The sequence below is a fragment of the Balaenoptera physalus genome (genome assembly GCF_965194825.1).
Source record: "Balaenoptera physalus genome assembly, chromosome: 8".
NCBI lineage: Eukaryota > Metazoa > Chordata > Mammalia > Artiodactyla > Balaenopteridae > Balaenoptera > Balaenoptera physalus.
Window position 1 is genome coordinate 20,762,633 of NC_138887.1, and position 19,809 is coordinate 20,782,441.

Below are 19,809 nucleotides of genomic sequence, written 5' to 3' on the forward strand. Positions count from 1 at the left end.
CGTGTCCCCTGCATTGGCAGGCAGACTCTCAACCACTGCGCCACCAGGGAAGCCCTCATTTTTTTTTATGGCTGAATAGTATTCCACTGTATGTATATACCACATCTTTGTTATCCATTCATCTGTTGATGGACACTTGGATTGCTTTTATATCTTGGCCATTGTAAATAATGCTGCTATGAACATTGGGGTGCATATATCTTTTTGAATTAGTGTTTTCATTTTCTTCAGATATATACCTAGGAGTGAAATTGCTGGATCGTATGGTAGTTCTGTTTTTAGTTTTTTGAGGAAACTCCATACTGTTCTTCATAGCGGCTGTACCAATTTACATTCCCATCAACAGTGTACAAGGGTTCCCTTTTCTTTACATCCTCTCCAACATTTGTTATTTTTGATCTTTTTGATGATAGCCATTTTGACGGGTGTGAGGTGATATTTCTTTGTGGTTTTGATTTACGTTTCCCTGATGATTAGTGATGTTGAGCATCTTTTCATGTGCCTGTTGGCCATTTGTATGTCTTCTTTGGAAAAGTGTCTATTCAGGTCTGCCCATTTTTTAATTGAGTTATACTGTATTTTAAAATTCAAATTACTTTCACAAGCTAAGATTTTGATTAATTTTTAAAATTTAGTTTTAAATTTATTTATATCCATCCTATTGAGTCATCAGATTATTATCTTTAATATTTGGAGAATGAATGTCTTAGAAGAAAATTGCTGTTTTGTTTTAAACCTGATCGCTAAGTATATGTAATTTATATAGAGACCATACTTAGTGGAATATATCTGTGTTGTGGTTTTTTTTTTTTTTTTCCTGCACTGCGTGGCTTGTGAGATCTTAGTTCCCCGGCCAGGGATTGAACCCGGGCCCTTGCCAGTGAGAGAGCGTGGAGTCCTAACCACTGGACCGCCAGGGAGTTCCCTATCTGTGGTTTTAATAGTGGACAAACAGAATGTACTTTACATTTCTAGCACATTTCGGTGAAAAGGGGAGAGAATTGTGCTTTTATTTTATTATAGCAAATTATGTGTGTAAGTGAATTTACATATAGTATATATGTATTTTGCCATGAGGTGACCAGAACTATGAAGATTCAAATACCATATTTAAGGTTATAATCCAACAAATAGAGTCTGTATTACTTTACTCTTTAAAATTCAGTTTCTCCCAAATGTCCTTTGAAATATTTATGAATTTTAATAGGATATACTTTAAAAAAAATCATCAAAAGATACAGCCTCCTTTTAGGTAGCCTCAAAATAGACATAGGAGAGGAGGAAAAGTCAAATTTGTTTTAATTTAGTCTATTGTGTTAAAATTTCTAATATTTAGATGTGTTTCATTTTATTTTACTTGTAAACAAAGAACAACATTTGTAAACTTGGAAATTAATGTAAAGGTGTAATTTGAATGAAATGAGATGGCTAGGTCAGTAATGTTCTCTTCAATCAATGAAATGATCATTCCAACCTAAAATAGCAACATCTGGTTAAATCAAAGTTAGTTAAGTACTTAAGTTATAAGTCATTTGTCTTTAATATTACCACCCAAGAAGCTTTACCCATTTTTTCTGTTACTAAACGATACATGTTTTTACTTAACATTTAAACACAGAAATTTTACTCTAAGAGGGCTGAATGTTAAACTTGTTAATAACTAGTTCTGGTTTGTTTTTTTTTTTAAATATTTATTTATTTATTTGGTTGTGTCAGGTCTTAGTTGTGGCACGCAGGCTCCTTTAGTTGCGGCTTGAGGGCTCCTTAGTTGCGGTTTGCCTCCTCCTTAGTTGCAGCAGGCAGGTTCCTTAGTTGTGGCAGGTGGGCTCTTCAGTTGCAGCTTGCCAGCTCCTTAGTTGTAGCACGTGGACTCCTCAGTTGTGGCATGCAAACTCTTAGTTGTGGCATGCATGTGGGATCTAGTTCCCTGACCAGGGATCGAACCCAGGCCCCCTGCATTGGAAGTGAGCAATCTTAACCACTGCGCCACCGGGGAAGTCCTACTAGTTCTGTTTTTTTGATTATTAATTGTATTTATCCCTTCTCTGTAGTTAAATACTGTTATAGTAGGGTTTTTGTTTGTTTTTTTTTTTAGAATGGAAGTAGTTATTTGAATTGCATGGCAACCACTAGGTAGAACTCCAAAATCTATTTCAGTTATTTGAGAAATGAGTTATTTCATGTTTTTGCCTATTAAATAAACTGTTATAATTTCAGACTTTACATTTCCTCAGAGTAGATTGTCTCTGACTCCTAAATCCTAACATTCATATTAAAGAGCATTCTTTCTTTATTGGTGTATCTTTTGTATGCATGTATTTAGTTCTTGCACATACTCTCTTGGAAAAAAAGAGTCCAGTAGACCATATATGCGTTTGACTTTTGCTTTAAAAGTATGTTTAAAGTACCCATTTCTTTGCGAGAACTCATAAATTCAGTTGTGCTTAGTATTTTAGGATTCCCTCACTGAACATTCCTCCCTGCCCTAATTATTTCGTTGATAATTGAGTCACTGCCCAAATTATTCAGCTGATCCTTGTTGATGTTGATAATTGAGTCACTGCCCAAATTATTCAGTTGATGTAGTAGAATGAACCAGCTGGATGGCAAAGACTTTCTTGATTCTGGCTTTGTTAGAACTGGTTAACAATTTAGATGAGTTATCTAAGTTTAAACAAGACAGAGAAGATTGAGGCACAGAAAATTTACTTATTTGTATGAAGTGGAAATATTACCTAATGTGACTTGTAAGTCAAATGAATATTTCAAAGCACTTGTAAATTTGTGTTTTACAATAGAAGGTGTTCGATTTCACTGAATGGTCTTGAGGTCTCTCAAAAACTCATGACCATTTGCAGATCCAAAACTGAAGCCACAAACTCAGAGTCACTTAACAGAATTGATATCAATTCTTATAAATTTGCTAAACTTCAACTTGATATTTTTAGCTTTGTTAGACTGAATTACAGAAATGCGTTAGTGATGACTAATTTTCCTGTTGCGGTACTCTTAGTATATCTAAACATCTAAAGCCTAAATATTGTTGTAGAGTCAGATTTTAACTTTTAGCTCTCACAGTACTGGAGATGCTAGGAACTTTTGGGAGACAAGAAAAAGGTCAGATCATGAGTACAAAATGGGGACACAGACCCCAACTTTTTTTTGTAACTTGGGGATTGGAGCAAGGTTTTATGGTTCTGAGAAGTGAATTTGTGATAGTTCATGAAAACTTAACCTTGGAATTCTGGTAAATTTATTAAGGAATTAATGTATCATTGTTATACTGTTTTGCTTATTATGCTAAAAAATAAAATTCTCTAATGTTTTAGTCAAATGTTCTATTATGATAGAACTTTTATTGTCATGTTTTTGATGTGGGTGGGGGCTTAAATACATTGATACAGAATACTATCTGTATCAGCTGCAATTGTGGGAATTCACCTTGTGATATGAAAATATTTTAGAGTCTGTGTCTCTGATGTGATGAAAGCTCATCCATCTGGGTTTGCCTGGTATGGGACTTTCCATTTTAAAACTGGGATAGACCCAGGCAAACTGAGACAGTGTAGTTTCCCTACAGTTAGTGGCCACAAAGGCTAATCCAGAGAAAAAAATAATTAGGATTTTGCTTGAAGTTTGTTGTGAAAGGAAGTTGTTTAGCTTTAAAAATACTCTTGTTTACTACTGTTAGTATATGAGGTTTCTTTGCAAGATTTAAATGTGCTTTTGAAAACTTAGGTACCAGTGATTCTTGAGGTATATAGGTTGTTTTATTTTGGTTGATATTCAAATGATACCCATTTGCTCACACTGTACAATTATTGTTTTCTTCAGCAATCCGAGGTAAATCTTTCCAGTTAAGGAAACTCAAACTCAAGGAATTTAAGTGATTTCTGGAGGTCACATAGCTGGTAGATAGCAAAGGTAGATAGATTTGGGACCTAGGACTTTTGGTTCTCAAGCTCTAGTAGATTTTCATCAGAAAAATGTAAACTGGATCCTAGTTAACATGCTAAGATCTAGAAGGGAAGATCATTCCTGGTGGCCTTTTGGGCATACAAACTACTGGTGATGGTTAAATGCAACGTTTTCAGAGGGTCTACTTTTGAAAATTCTGACAAAAAGATATGAACCATTTAGGAAAATATAGGTACAGGAACTTTTGAATATAATTTCAGTGGCACTGTAGATCAAATAATAAACTCCTCTGTTATAAGGATAAATTATAGTTAGTTGTCTGGAATTACGCTGTTTATCTCAACTGTGTTTTCATAAGCAGTGTGTAGGAATAGCTAGAGAAGGTAAAATAGCTTGATTTTGTGCTGATCTTTTCTTTTTTTTTAAGTGCCTTATTTTTTTTACTGTTTGTGAAAGGCTTTTTTTTTGTTGTTTTGCTTGCCACACATTATGTTCTAATATTTTCAGACAACATAATTTAGTGTTATCCAATGATAACAGGCATTATCTTATGTTTAACTTAATTAAATCCATATCCTTCAGGTAAAAAGAACGTATTCTCACGGTACTTATAGAGCTGGCCCAATGCGACAAATCAGCTTGGTGGGAGCGGTAGATGAAGAAGTGGGAGATTACTTCCCTGAGTTCCTTGACATGTTGGAAGAGTCACCATTTTTAAAAGTAAGAGAAAACAATATCAAGCAGTCTAAGTTGTGGGAGTTACTTTCATGCTACAAGTGATAACAGATCATGGCTGTTTCAGAATTATAAAAACTTTAATTTCATTTGAATTATAAGGAAGGAAAGGAAGAGATGACAAAGTAGAAGTAATTCTTGTGTGGTGTGTGTGTGTGACTTCTCAGGTACTAATTTTAATGGCAGAGCTAAGTGGTGGACCAGAAAATAACACTTGCCTGTAGCTGCCACTTTAGGAAAATAAGTTCCATCCGTTTATCAGCTTTTTATAAACTGAGTGCCAGAGGATTTAAGAGGTACAGGAAGGATGCCTACTAAATTAAAGTGTTCAGGACAAGGGAATGGCAGTTTGGGTTTGTGGAAAACTGGCCTGGGAAGTTATATAACTGTATTTCAATCTTGGAGATCCTAGCTGGGTTGGGCAAGCCGTTTAAACTTTCTGGGCTTCAGTTTCCTCATCCATAAAATAAGGTATTTAAACTATGCAGCTTTAAGGCCCCTTTAAATTCTTTAAATGATTTTTAGCCAGATTCTGTTTTCTTTTTTATTTCCCAACAGTCTCTGCATTCCAGAAAATATTTCTTCTTATGGGCGGCTGGGGCTATCCTATTGAGAGAAAAATCTCTGATCTATGTAGTTAGGTCAGTTATTTAATCAGTAATTCAAAGGTCAAAATGTGACAAGATCAGTTTAGTATTTGCCACATAATCTGTTAAACATCTCTTCTTTTTTCACTTCTGCATGCTCAATTTTCTAGTCTATATGTGTATATATATCTTTTTCTTCCTTTTCTTTTTCACCCTACTCCATTCCCCTTTTATTTCCTTTTTTGTTCCTTTTAAACCTTTGGTTCCTTGTCTGTTTCTCCCAACTAGTGACATGGAATTTGGTTGCATTTATTTTGAGTGCTATTTTAAAAACACCGTCATTTAAATATTTATGTTTCAGATGTTAATTTTAAAAGCAAATGAGCTAAATGCATTCTTTCTGGAGAAATTTAATTTGACAAGCTCCCCTTTTTGAAAAGGGGGTATGGTTTTTAAAAAAATACCCATTTTGTCACCATTCCATGGATAGTGGCCCTTGGTCATTTCTCTTTTCTTTTCAAAGATGTTAATTCCTGCTTTTAGACCAGCAACCTTTTCAAGAAACTACTACACAGAAATAAATTTTGATTTTGGTTTAGTTTTCCTTTTTGTTTTGTTAGGTTTTGATTATAACTAATCAGAGGTATATCCCCCCCCTTTTTTTTGAGGTATCCATTTTTTAAACTCAGTTGTTCGTTTTTATAGATTCTCATGGAAGACACTTATTTTGCCAACTAATTAACATCATATGACCCATATATTTGGTAGAAGGAAGAATAATAAATGATAAATACAGTGAATCATACCTCTGGCAGGGTTGGGGAAGTGGGGGAAACCATCCAAGAATAATTACTCTCTTGTTGTGTTTGAAATAGAACATTATGAAGGAAAATTTATGAATATGTATGAATATATTTAAAATACGTATGTATTTTAAATGTATATATGAAATTTTGTCAAGGGGACAATAGTCTTTAATGTATATTTGAAGATACATTTTAAAAATAATTAATTTCTCTGTAATTATTTGCCTCTAGTGTACACTGCCATGGGGGACACTATCTAGTCTAAAATTAGAGAGTCGAAAAGATAGTGATGATGGTCCCATCATGTGGGTACGCCCGGGAGAACAAATGATCCCTGTGGCTGATATGCCAAAGTCACCTTTCAAAAGGAAAAGGTATGTTGGATATAAATGTTTTTTGCTGGGGATGGGTATTTGTACATTGGTATGTGTATGTTTGTTGAAATTTGGAGGAAGAAGGAAGGGAAAATTTAGAGTGTAATTGAAATGTAAGTTCAAAAATGGTTACACATGCTGATATAATTTCTTATACGTATCAAATATAAATAAAACATGAAAAATGTAGGCAAATGACAATAAATTGTAACTAGGAATGGAAAAAATATCATTCACAACAGAGGCATAAACTGCTTTGGAATAAATTTAATAAATATTCAGAAATAAATTTAAATAATATTCATTTTAAGAAAACTAAAACATCTTATAAAAGATATAGAATAACATCTAAACAAATGTTTAGATCTATGTTCTGGATTGGACAAAAATGATAGTCCTTTGGAATTTTTAGCATTACAAATGGACTCACACTTCCAGCACTGGATAAAATAATTTTAAAGTTCATAAGGAAGAATAAATAAAGTCAGTCTAGAAAGCTGTGAAAAAGAAGATAAGTATGAGGGGGACCTTGTCTTACTCGATATTAAAAAGTACTGTAAAGCTCAAAAAGATCATTGGAATAAGATAGAGTACACAAACAGATCAAAGTATATTGGGAGCTTAATGAGATAAGTGGGAAAAGAAAAATTTATTTAATGAATAATGCTGGCGTAAATGGGAGTCCATTTGAAGGAAAACAAAGCCATAACCCCAATGTTATACAAGAAGTAAGGGATTTGAACATAATAAGTAAAAAATAAAAATATTAGAATAAAATGCTTAAGCTTAGGAGAGATCTTCCTAAGCAAAGATTAAAAAATACAATGATAATACTATTTGTGAGAGAAAAGACATCAACAACAAAGTTCAAAACTATGATAGACTGGACTAAAACATTTGTAACATGTGACAGACTAAAGTTAATATACAAAGAGCATTTCTAAATTGAGAAGAAAAATGTAAAACAACCCAATAGAAAAATAGGCCCCAGGTAGTCGATTGTATATTAAGTATATATTAAAAGAATTATGAGATATTATTTTTACCCATTACATTGGCAAAAATTATTAACAGAGCGAGTATATTACAGGCTGGTAGGTACGTGAGGAAACAGGGTAATATATATTATTGGTTGATGGGTGAGCTTCTGTAATCATTTTTTAGAAGTAATCTAAAATAGCTCATAAAGTTTAACATATATATACTCCTTGAACCAGGACCCCTACTTTTGGGAATTTGTCCCAAGAAATAAAAGCACTAAAGGTAAATGTATAAGAATGTTAATTGCAGCATTTATTATATTGAGATAAATTTTAAAATGGTCTGAATGTCCATTAACAGGAGAATGGTTGAATACATTTTGGTACATTCCTGTTAAAGAATGTGGTGAAATAGTTAATTTCATAATATGAAATTTTGTCTGTTGAGCTGGATATCCATGACACTTGAAAAGAGCAAAATGTAGAGTATATGTCCAGTATGATTCTATTTTTATGAAAATAAATTAAAAAAACATGTATAAGAGTATATTTATGTAAGCACAGAGGAAAGTGTAGAAGAATGTACACTAGCTTAACATTGATGGGAATGGAGTGGGTGATCCTGGGGGAGATAATACATTTTTTAGATGTCTAAAGATGGTCTCACTGGTTATAAATTTAAAAAGAAAAAACAGAACAGGGAGAAATGGTCATAGAGTAAAATGTAGGTTATATGAGGGCAGGGACAATGTTGTGCTTGTTACTAATGTGTCTCTAGCACCTAAACAGAGTGCCTGTTTAATAAATAAATTTTGGTTCAATGAAATTTTTACAAGTTAATTTTTAAGTTGGTAGTAAATGGTAAACTTGGTGTGTATCTCAGTGATTCTTAATTTGGATTTACAAATCATTTTGAGAATCTGAAAGACTCTCCCTAGAATAAAGCAGATATATACAAACTTTTACATGTAATTTAAGGGAGTTCACCAGCCCCTTGAGGAACTTGTAATCCTCAGGGATTACAATCCATGGTATATGTGGTCGTTTCACATCACGTTATAGTCTGACCAACTAATGACAACACTGCCCTAGGCACTGTGCCAAATGCTTTAATAAAGTCTTAATTCATTAGAATGTGGTATAATGAGACCAGACTTGGTTTGAAAGCCTGTTAGCTTTCCACAGAAAGCAACATCATCATCTAGCTTTCTAATACCTGTAAAACATTAATCACAAACAGCAAAAAAGTATGTTAAAGCATTGTGTGTGTGTCTGTGTGAAAGTTTATATAAAACTGTAAGACAAGAGTGCACAAAGAGGGGCTTCCCTGCTGGCGCAGTGGCTAAGAATCCGCCTGCCAATGCAGGGGACACGGGTTCGAGCCCTGGTCCGGGAAGATCCCACGTGCCGTGGAGCAACGAAGCCCGTGCTCCACAACTACTGAGCCCACGTGCCACAACTACTGAAGCCCGCACGCCTAGAGCCCGTGCTCTACAACAAGAGAAGCCACCGCAATGAGAAGCCCGTGCACTGCAATGAAGAGTAGCTCCCGCTCGCCGCAACTAGAGGAAGCCCACGCACAGCAACGAAGACCCAACACAGCCAAAAATAAATAAATAAATTTAAAAAAAACGAGTGCACAAAGAGTAGTAAAGTAGTAGAGATTGAGGGTGGGAAGTTAGAGAACCAAAAAGGAAGAGTGACCCTAGGGGATAGACTAGGATGAGATGAGAAAACAATGGGGGCAATCCTGATTTGTCTCTGGAAGCAACAGAAAAATCATACAGGGAGATAAATGAGATGATGACTCCCAAAATAAATTCCTCTCACCCAGTTCCCCTTCTGCAGCAAAATTGGAGAGGGTTTCTGCAGTGAGTGAGGCCAGGTAGTCAGCAGCTTCTGTATGCATATGGATTCTAGAAGGTGAGCGGTGGAGGAGAGGCCCAGTGGGAGATGTCTGTCCTCCAGGGTGGAGCTAAAGTGTTTTTTTTCTCCTTACCTTCAGTGAACCGTGCATGTTTTATGGAAGCACTTATTGCCTAGTGTTTTCTTGCTGTTTATTTTTTGGTCTATCTCTCACTAGAATATAAACTCCTACGAGAGTAAGGAACTTGTCTGTCTTATTCACTACTGTCTTGTTCAGTAGCTCCAGTGCCTAGATAGTGCCTGACACAGAGTAGGTGTTCTGTAACTATTAATGCATATAAAAAAGTTAAACCTGTCAGTACATGAATACAAATGTTTGAAGGCAATTAAGCCTTAATATACATAAGCCTGCCTCTCTCTGTCTCTTTATATATAAAATTTTGTTTTAACAGAACTACCAATGAGATAAAAAACCTGCAGTACCTACCTCGAACTAGTGAGCCTCGTGAGATGCTCTTTGAAGACAGAACAAGAGCTCATGCAGATCATATAGGACAAGGTTTTGAACGACAGACTACAGCTGCTGTTGGAGTGTTGAAGGCTGTGCACTGTGGAGAGTGGTATATATTAACTACTGCTATTTAATGGCTTCTAAAATTTTTCTTGGGAAGTTTTTCAGTAATTCTTCTTACTGTGGGGGGAAAAGTTTCATTTTCCCCTGTATTTGGATATCCTAGTTGTATAATTGTACTAAAGAAGATTTTCAATTGCTAGAATCTAGATTTTATCTTTTGGGCTTGACTGAAGTAGTTTCATTTTCTACGTGAGTAGAGTTGAAAACAGTTGTCTTATCTAAGGTAATGGAAAACGTAAGGTTCACTTGGTGCTTATTGTATGCCCATTTACAAATGTTCAGTTAATTTTCTCTACTTTTAGGCCCGTATTTATTGCACAAGGAGACTGAGGCTCAGGACTATCAAGTAATGTTGTCATAGTCATATAGTTAATAAGTGGTAGAGCTGAGTCTGATTTCAGAACTGACTCCAAATTCTTGTGTTTTTTCTTTATACTGTTTTAACTTGCTATCTTTCTAAGGTTTGGTATCTACTAAGTGTTTGTTTACCTTACTATATTAATTTTTTCTGGCTTTGCTTGGAAGTTTCACTGACTCTTTTGATAGATTAGAAGAATGAATAATTTTCTTAATGAAAATGGATAATATACTTAGAGGTGGTCATCCCATACATTAAAAAAATTTCCATTTATCATAGAGCAAAGCTATATTTATACTGTAAGATAACTTTGCTCAATTAGGTTTTGTTTTCAAATTGAGTATTGTTTGGGTATGAAACTTAAGATGGAATATGCTGTTTTGCTTATTAAAGCAGTTGAATTAGATACTAAGTTGCAAGAAATTTTTCTAAGTAAAAAGAAACTGTTTTTAATTCTGAAAGTATAAAATGTCAGTATTGTTGCATAGATTCCTAAGATGATGTGAAAAATATTGCCTGTATTTTCTATACGAGGAAATTTTTTCAGAGGCTGTGAATACAAGATTGACCCTTTATGCAAAAGGGAAAATTTAAAGTAATATTTTATAAATTAATACCGAGTGGGGAGGCCACTGTAAACTGACCTTCTTTCTTAATATAAATGAAGCTTTATCAACTTCAGATATACAAAGTAACTAGTACTGAACTAACCCTAAGAGGTCCTTAGGAAAATGACATTAATAGCTTATAATTCAATAATAATAATTTATAATTGTGTTTAAGTTAAATGGTAATTATCAAATATCTGTGGTTGTTCCCATATAGTTTCTAATTCCTTACTATAATCTGGTTTAAAATAACTAATTTTGTCAAAGAGTAAGGGCAAATTTATCTCTTTGGAAATCATTACAACAAACCCCTGTTTCAAATTAATGAGATTTTTCTTGAATGTTTGGTATAAAGGATTTAAGAGTGGCATCAAAATTTATTTAGGGTGAACTCTGATTTATAGATAGTATTTGTTAAAGTTAGCCACATAGTTACATTTTTTTTTTTTTCAGAGATAAATATTCTTGCTTCTTGGCCTTAACTTTGTTTAAATCTCTCTTAAGCTCCTTTAAATTATTGTTGGTATATGCTTTCTTCTCCACTTTATATGTGATTTGATGTTAGAGATTGTGTCCTGTCCTTCACAGGCCCATCATAGTTCCCTATAAATAGTTACTGAATGAAAAAACACTTGAAGCTAGCAATTTCACAGTGAAAAAGACTGTTGTCAAAGTATGAATATATTAGGTGGCCAGATTTAATTTGAGACAGATTTTGGAATGAGATGTTGCTAGCTATGAGTTTTCTCAGTATTGTAAAATACAGTTTGCTTTCTATACCAATGCTGCTTTAATCTCTTAGTATTAAAGATGGTAAGAAAATAATTTCGTTGATGCTTTAAGAGGGTTTCATGGCTCTGATGCAAACGTGGTCTATGATCCCTTTATTGTTATTTCTTGCTGTTAAATTAAGCTATATTAAGGAAATTGGTGCTTTCTCTTAGTGTTCTCCTTATCTTAGTGTTTTGAGTTCTACTCTTTTTCTCAAGGAGACATTAGGCATTAGAGTATTAGATTCTTTTTTTTTATTAATTAATTAATTTTTTTATTTATTATTTTTGGCTCTGTTGGGTCTTCATTGCTGCACGCAGGCTTTCTCTAGTTGCAGTGAGCGGGGGCTACTCTTCATTGCGGCACGTGGGCTTCTCATTGCAGTGGCTTCTCTTGTTGTGGAGCACGGGCTCTAGGCGTGTGGGCTTCAGTAGTTGTGGCTCACCGGCTCTAGAGCACAGGCTCAGTAGTTGTGGCACACGGGCTCATTGCTCCATGGTGTGTGGGATCTTCCCAGACCAGGGCTTGAACCCATGTCCCCTGCATTGGCAGGCAGATTCTTAACCACTGCGCCACCAGGGAAGTCCAAGACTCTTGACTTTATCTTAGAGCCAGGCTTAATACCAATTTGAGATAAAGGACTGGGATTGATAGAGACTACAAAGAAATCTTAAACTAGATAGACTTGTGAAGTGTTGATCAATTTTATATCACTTTTTAGTATTAGGAAGATAGAATTCACATAGATTTATATATTTAAGGTTGCTTCTTGAAATCCAGTTTTTTGAAAAATCAACTATTGAAGTATAATTTGTATTCAGTAATACACACACTTGTTGTAAGTGTACAGTTTGATGTGTTTTGACACATTTATACAGCCATGTTACCATTACCACAACTAAAATATAGAACATTTTGTTTCCTTCATATACCTTGGCAGTTAATCTCCCCCCATTCTTACCCCAGCTCCAGACATCTATAAATCTATTTTCTGTCTTTATAGGTTAGTATTGCCTAGTCTAGAATCTCATTTAAATAGAATCGTATGTTGCCTGACTTCTTTCACTCAGCATAATGTTTTTGACATTCATCTATATTGTTATGTGTATTAGTAGTTCACTCCTTCTTGTTGCTGAGTGGTATGTCATTGTATGGATACATCACAATTGATTTATCCGTTCACCTGATGATAGACATTTGAATTGTTTCCAGTTTGGGGTTTTTATGAATAAAGCTCTTATGAACATTCCCTTTCAAGCCTTTGTGTGCACATATAATTTCATTTCATTTCAGTAAATGCATAGAAATGGAATTACAGGGTCTTAGAGTAAGACAAAATAATTGTGTATAGGGATAGTTCTAAGTCTACAAAAGAAGTACTAGAATTTATCTAAGTCACAAGATAAGACAATATTGAAAAGTCACTTGTATATATTTTAATTCTATATATTAGCAATAAACACTTTGAAACATTTTGAAAATGAAAAGAAAAATAATGCCAACTTATAAAAACATAAAAATTATGAAATACTTAGAGATATATTTTTTAAATAAATGACATACTGAAAACTACAAAACACCAATGAGAAAAATTAAATAAGACTTACAGAAATGTTAGAGCTATACCTTGTTTATGGATTGAAAGACTCAGTATTATTAATATGTCAGTTCATTCCTTTTCCCCACTTTTTTTTTTTCAGGTTAACTTTTTTTTAACATCTTTATTGGAGTATAATTGCTTTACAATGGTGTGTTAGTTTCTGCTTTATAATATCCCCACTTTTCTTTCTTACCTTTTTTAGCGTTTCATTATACCTCCACTATTTGTTTACTAGTGGTTACTCTAAAGTTATCATAGTGTACCTTCAAATAATATTATACCTGCTATGTAATGTGTAAGAACTTTCAATAGTATACTGCCATCTCTCCCTGCTCCCATTTATGGCCTTTGTGCTAATTATTATTAATACATTTTGCTTTATGTATGCTATAACCATCTGCCCCAAATATGTTGCTTTCTTTGGCATTAAGGAATTATTTCTGAAGAGATTTTTAAGATGAGAATAAAATATCTTTCATATTTACTATTACTTGCACGCTACATTCCTTTGAATAGATCTACATTTTCATCTAAATATCATTTTCCTTCAGCCTGAAGAAGTTCTTTAACATTCTTTGTTGTACTGGTCTTCTGGTGACAGATTCTCTCAGTTTTTGTTTGTCTGAAAATGTTTTTATTTCACACTTTCTTAAGGATATTTTGGGGGTTATAGAATTCTAGACTGACTTTTTCTTTCAGTACTTTAAAGATAGTGTGCTCTCTTCTGGCTTGCATTGTTTCTGATGAGAAGCCTGCAATCATTCTTACCCTCCTTCCCTGTATATTAATGTGATGCATGAGTTTTAGATTTTATCACTGGTCTTTTAAAATTTGGTTATGATTTGCCTTGGTATGATTTTGGGGTGGGGGGGTTGGTATTTATGTTGCTTGGGATTTTATTCCAAAATCCATTTTGAGCATCTTTTATAAACATGTATTTGTATATTCTTAATTGAAGAATTGGAGGATTTTTTTTTAGTATTATATTTAAAGACTCTATTAACCTCAGCAAGTAGGATGGTAACAGTTTATTTTATAAGTACTTTTCTAATGAATGTCTCTTAATTTTTAAGAGTTATTTAGGGATTTTTGGTGTCATTGCAGTTATATATGTCTGTATTGAAAGAATGTATTCCTTTCCCCCTATATTTACCTCTAAATTTTATATTATGTAGTATTTTTAATTTAGCACTTAATTTGTTGAAGTATTGACAACAAATTAAAGACTTTAAGTTAAAGTCTTAACTTTAAGACTAAACACTTAGTTTTTTGATTTGCATAATTAACCAATTCAAGTCAATTTAATTTTTTAAAATATGATTACACATAGCTATAATAAAATGAGGTGAGGCTGCTCCTAGAAATCCCCACCCCTTTGCAAGAGCCCTGATGATATGTCTGCCTCCTACCCCTTAAAATTCCCTTACTCTTCTCCCTTCAGGGAGAAGGTGTTTTCAGAGCATGAGCTCTCCCTTCTCCATTCCTTGATTAATGAATAAAGTTTCTGCTCTGCTATACCAAAGTGTGTGTGTGTGTGTGTGTGTGTGTGTGTGTAAATAATAAAATGAGTTGTTTTTATCCATATTTAGGTTGAAACTCATGGTGTTATCCCTTCGTTTAAATATGTAAAGTGGTCTTCTAATTACAGTTTACTTCTAAGATAATACTTTGGTTTTGACCATAAACTATTTTTGCTTTGAATTTAATAAGGACTTAGCAGAGTGAAACATTAATGGCAGACTCTTCATTATCTCATGTTCTTTTTTAGGCCTGATCAACCCCGAATAACCAAAGATGTAATTTGTTTTCATGCTGAAGATTTCTTAGAAGTAGTTCAGCGAATGCAGTTAGATTTACATGAACCTCCACTGTCCCAGGTATATTTTAAACTATTATTATCTTCAATTTAATTTTTATTGTGGAAAAGACTTATTGGTATTTCTTGTTTTGTTTTGTTTTATTTTAGTGTGTCCAGTGGGTTGATGATGCAAAACTTAATCAACTGAGGAGGGAAGGCATTCGCTATGCCAGGATTCAGCTGTATGATAATGACATTTATTTTATTCCGAGGAATGTTGTTCATCAGTTCAAGACAGTTTCAGCTGTATGCAGTTTAGCATGGCATGTTCGTCTCAAGTTATATCACTCAGAGGAGGACACTGCTCAGAGTACAGTTACTAATGAAACACGCACGTCACCAGATTCCACATCATCAGTTCTTGGACCTCACACTGACAGCATGATTTGTGCTGTAAGCAAAACCTCCTTGGATTCTGTTTTTTCAGACAAACTTCATTCTAAATATGAATTACAGCAGATTAAACATGAACCTATTGCATCTGTAAGAATCAAGGAAGAACCTGTGAATGTTTATATTCCTGAAAAGACTGGAGCACCAAATAATATGGATGGCAAGAATGTTAAAGCAAAATTGGATCATGTTCAATTTACAGAATTTAAGATTGATGTGGACTCTAAATTTGAAAATAGCAACAAAGATTTAAAGGAAGAAATGTGTCCTGGAAGTCTCATAAGTCTAGTTGATACAAGGCAACATAGTTCAACACATTCAAATCAAGAGACAAAAGATGATAACATTTTGTGCTAAATTTGTATATACCATTTAAAATTGTTTTTTTTCTTAAACTTAATAATGTAATAAAGATTCATGAATTCTGAAAGCAAGCCAAGAACTTGCTCCCAAGTCTGTTACAAATTATAGTTTATGTAGCTTTGTAACATTCCTCAGTGCCTGTCCATAACTGTGAAGTATCAAAGCACTTAGGGCCAGATGCACTGTAAACATTGCAGGTTTAAACAAAAGGAGTCTTTAAGGAAATCATTTGAGTTGGAGTTGTAGGTTTTAGAATTGAGCTGACATTAACATATATATATATTTTGTAATATGAGCCAGAATTCTTTTTTGACAATTTAAGGCTTTTCCATAGAGCTTATTTATACTGATTTTTTTTTTCATTTTAAATGTGTCAGCACTGTAGTGTAAATAGCTTTTAAAAAATCTTTTTAGTGTGATTTATACTGAAATGTGAGCCACTTAATAAAGGTTCATAATAATATGTTTTCTGTTGGGTCTGCAAAAAAACCCCACCAAACTGACAATTCAGTTAAATCATTTATTTGATCTATTATGTTTCTGCTGGTATATCCACTTAGAGTGCTAATGGAGTGCAAATGTATGTATTCAAATCTTGTGAATATTTAAATTCCCCACACTGTGCAAGCATTTTTAAAACCAAGATTCAGTTATGAAAGCATATTTATATGTGTGTGTGTATGTATGGGGATATATATATATGTTATCATATTTTGCATAACTTCTTAAATTGCTGAATAAGATGAATATGTGAAACTTCCTATACTCCCTGGAATACATTTTTAAATATTTATATTCAACATTAAGAGAGCAGTTTAGGTAATAGAAACAATTTTATAAGTTGGGAGAAACAAGGTCAGTTAGTGATATTTAACCCTTTAACTAATGAAGTTATGTGACCTGATTATGTAGCCCTATAACGTGAATTTTCTTTGTAGTGTATGGAATAAGAAGTGGAGAAAATTTTCTTACTAATCAGCACCCACCCATACTATACCTAATAGTAGCTGAGAAAAAATGTTCAGTTACAGAAAGTTTAATTCTGAGCAGTTAAAATCCTCTATTACATTTTTCTTGAGGAACAGGAGGAAAATACGGCAAATACAAAATATTAAAATAAGGGCAGTGACTCAACTGCCATATACAGAGAGATAACTAACAAAATAAGATTTGTTACCTCATCTTTCTAAGCATCCCTCTCCCTACCCTAGCAAGGTAAACAACTTAGAGTACTTTTTTCTTTTTTCAAAAGAAGCTCTAGAAAGTAAAATTGGGATAGGAAACAGGATTGCCAGTGCCTAGCTAAAGATGATTAAAACAAATCTCTTCAATAATGGACTTCAGCACTGTTTCAGATTGCTTCCACTACTGTAATTAAAAGTCAAACAAATGTCTTCAGTGTATGCTTTGATGTTAGGAACTCTGCTGGTTGCAAATCTATTTTCTTTTACTTGAATTTGGTATTTTTCTGGGCTCATACTTCGGTTGATTACTTTCAAATGGGTTCTTTGTACTGCCTTTTGAGCTAGTGTTGCTATTTCACTTTCAGTGGTTTCTGCTCCAGCCTCTTTTGTGGTACCCATAAAACTGCTTATCTCTCTGGTTAGGGAGAAGCTTACTTAGAGGCATTTCACCAGAAAAAATAAATTGCAGCAATGATGTCATTTGTGGCCTCCAGTTTAAAAGGGTAGGCAAATATTGTAAGGAAATCTCAGTGGTTTGTAGAATATCAGTATATTTGCAACATAGGAATTTTCATGACGTAAGGAAAGTATAAATCATGCAAATGTAAATAGGGATTTTGTTTTATATATTACGTATCCTGCTCCTCACCACCTTTATCTTCTATTTTTAGCTAAATTTATGTATTTTCACCTACCTTTTTGGGAGACAAAAGTTTATAACAAACCAGTATTGAAAATTGAGAGAGAATGTGGTAAAAATGTTTAGGTTTTTCTTTCTTTAAGTGAAGGGTAACATATTTAACAAGGTTCGTTTTAGCTCCAGTTTTCCAGTGTCATACACATAGATGCATGAGACCATACTGTTTATTACATGTCTTTAGGGTATCCCTCCAAAATATATGAGCCTTAAACTTTTAACTTAAAGACATACCTAAAACAACCAGAGTGGTCGCTTTTAAGTGTAGTTTCCTATATAACCTATAGTCAAAATTCTCCATACTTTGACATTTTAATTGTTTTGTAAAATGCATACATCTCTGTGGAGGTGAAATACAAGTCAGTGAACACAGATTTCAAGTTACAGCCTTGTCACCTTGAGTAATGCTTATGTTCCTGTCTTATGGGTTATAATTTAAAAATTCTCTTCAGATGCAATCTGAGAAGTTGTTGGCTACGTTTGTTACATACAAATAATTTTTATTTCAATATTGTATTAATGGTTTCCTAGTTAGTACATTCCAGTTCTTATCTGAACACGACTTTTTTTCTGTTATTTCCAGTTTCTTGGACCAGAATAATGAAGCACTTAAGATACAGTTTCTGTGTGAACTTATACTATATAGAATAAATAGTTGTTATGTAAATTATTAAATTGCCATACAGACCTTTACAAAAAAAAAAAACTAAGGTACCTCAGTGGTGTCTGCTACAGTGATTTTTTTTCTTTTTAATTATTTTTGTTCATATCCTTTTAGCTAAGTAATATATATTCCATACTCAGGTTAGCTGGTTAGCTATCAAAAGAATTAAGCATTTGTGATATTTGGTTGAAAACTTTACTAAAGCCATATTCATTATCGTCTTTGTCACTACAGCTGTTGACCTTAAATAAAGATTAGGTTGATCTAGCACAACACTCTGTGTGTGTGTGCATGTGCCTGTGCTCGCGTGTGTGTATAAGGTTATTGGAAATACTGTTTGTTTCCGCATATATTCATTTTTAATCCATTCTTTAATTTTGTGGGGGGGGGTGGTCATGGAGGGTAGGAAATATTTTATTTCTTGGATTAAGTCTTCAAGGTATTTCATTAGTGTTCCTGAGTGTAAAATAGGTTTTTCCCAAATACTTATGGCAGGTAAGATCATCTTTGTAAATAATAGATTAGCACTGTTTTGGTAAATTTGGATTCAGTCATTTTTTGGATAGTTTCATTGTCATGTAAAGCAAATATCTCAGTTCATTTTGCATTTTTAGCGAAGGTGCAGGATTTATTTTTGGAGTTTGAGAGGAATTTTCCTTGTCTTCCACCTTTCAATAAATACTAAAATTGATAACCATAATCTTTTTCCATGTTTTGTAATTATTTTCTTATATTTGACATTTTACCTTTATCTTGTCATATTTAAAAATTCTTGTTTCTCTATCTTCAACAGAAACTATAAGATCTTGAAAGTGATTCCAATCTGAAAATCGTTTTTACTCTTAAAAATATCAAAAATTGACTTATGCCAACAGAGAAGAATATTAAAGATCACCTTAAACAAGGTCGCTAAACTAGTAAGGTATGGGTGCTGGGATGGCATGATAAATTGCCTCCCTTCCCTCTAGATATGACTATTTTTATCCCAGGAGGAGAGGACAAAAGTACCATTGTTTTCAAAATACTTCTAGGCTGGTAAAAAGTGACATGATGGGTTTTATCTTTAGAGTGGTAGAACAGCTCTTTCTTAATCTTTCTTCCTTCTGTTTAACTACTTTGATATGTAAACAAAATTTTACTGGTTTTAGAAGGTGCTATTTCATTGAAGAGTTCTGTTTGATATGATTGGCTCTGGCAATATACCTCAGATAAGAAAATTAAGAGGACAACTCAGGAGAGGTATAACATCCTTCATCTCTGTCCTGACTTTTCTGTTCAGTTTTTCCTGTAACCCACTGCATATTGCAGATGGGAGTGACGGCTTTCTAAAATGTTAAGCACAAGGAACCTAAAAGCAGAGATGTCTTTCCTTTTTAAGTTTACAGGCATTGTATATCATATTTCTACTGGGAG

At 33.6% G+C, this 19,809-nt stretch overlaps 1 protein-coding gene across 2 annotated transcripts in view; it reads left to right on the forward strand.

Moving 5' to 3' along the window:
• Positions 1-19,096, forward strand: part of RSBN1L (round spermatid basic protein 1 like) — a 65,446-nt gene extending 46,350 nt beyond the window's left edge. Inside the window, exons 4-8 of one of the 2 annotated variants that reach the window (XM_082473487.1) lie at positions 4,501-4,638; positions 6,278-6,420; positions 9,719-9,886; positions 15,006-15,114; positions 15,204-19,096. In XM_082473487.1, coding sequence (XP_082329613.1) covers positions 4,501-4,638; positions 6,278-6,420; positions 9,719-9,886; positions 15,006-15,114; positions 15,204-15,845 — 1,200 coding nt within the window. In that variant the 3' untranslated portion in view covers positions 15,846-19,096. The remainder of the gene's footprint in view (positions 1-4,500; positions 4,639-6,277; positions 6,421-9,718; positions 9,887-15,005; positions 15,115-15,203) is intronic. The other variant, XM_082473488.1, reaches the window with a different exon arrangement.
• The last annotated feature ends 713 nt before the right edge of the window (positions 19,097-19,809 follow it).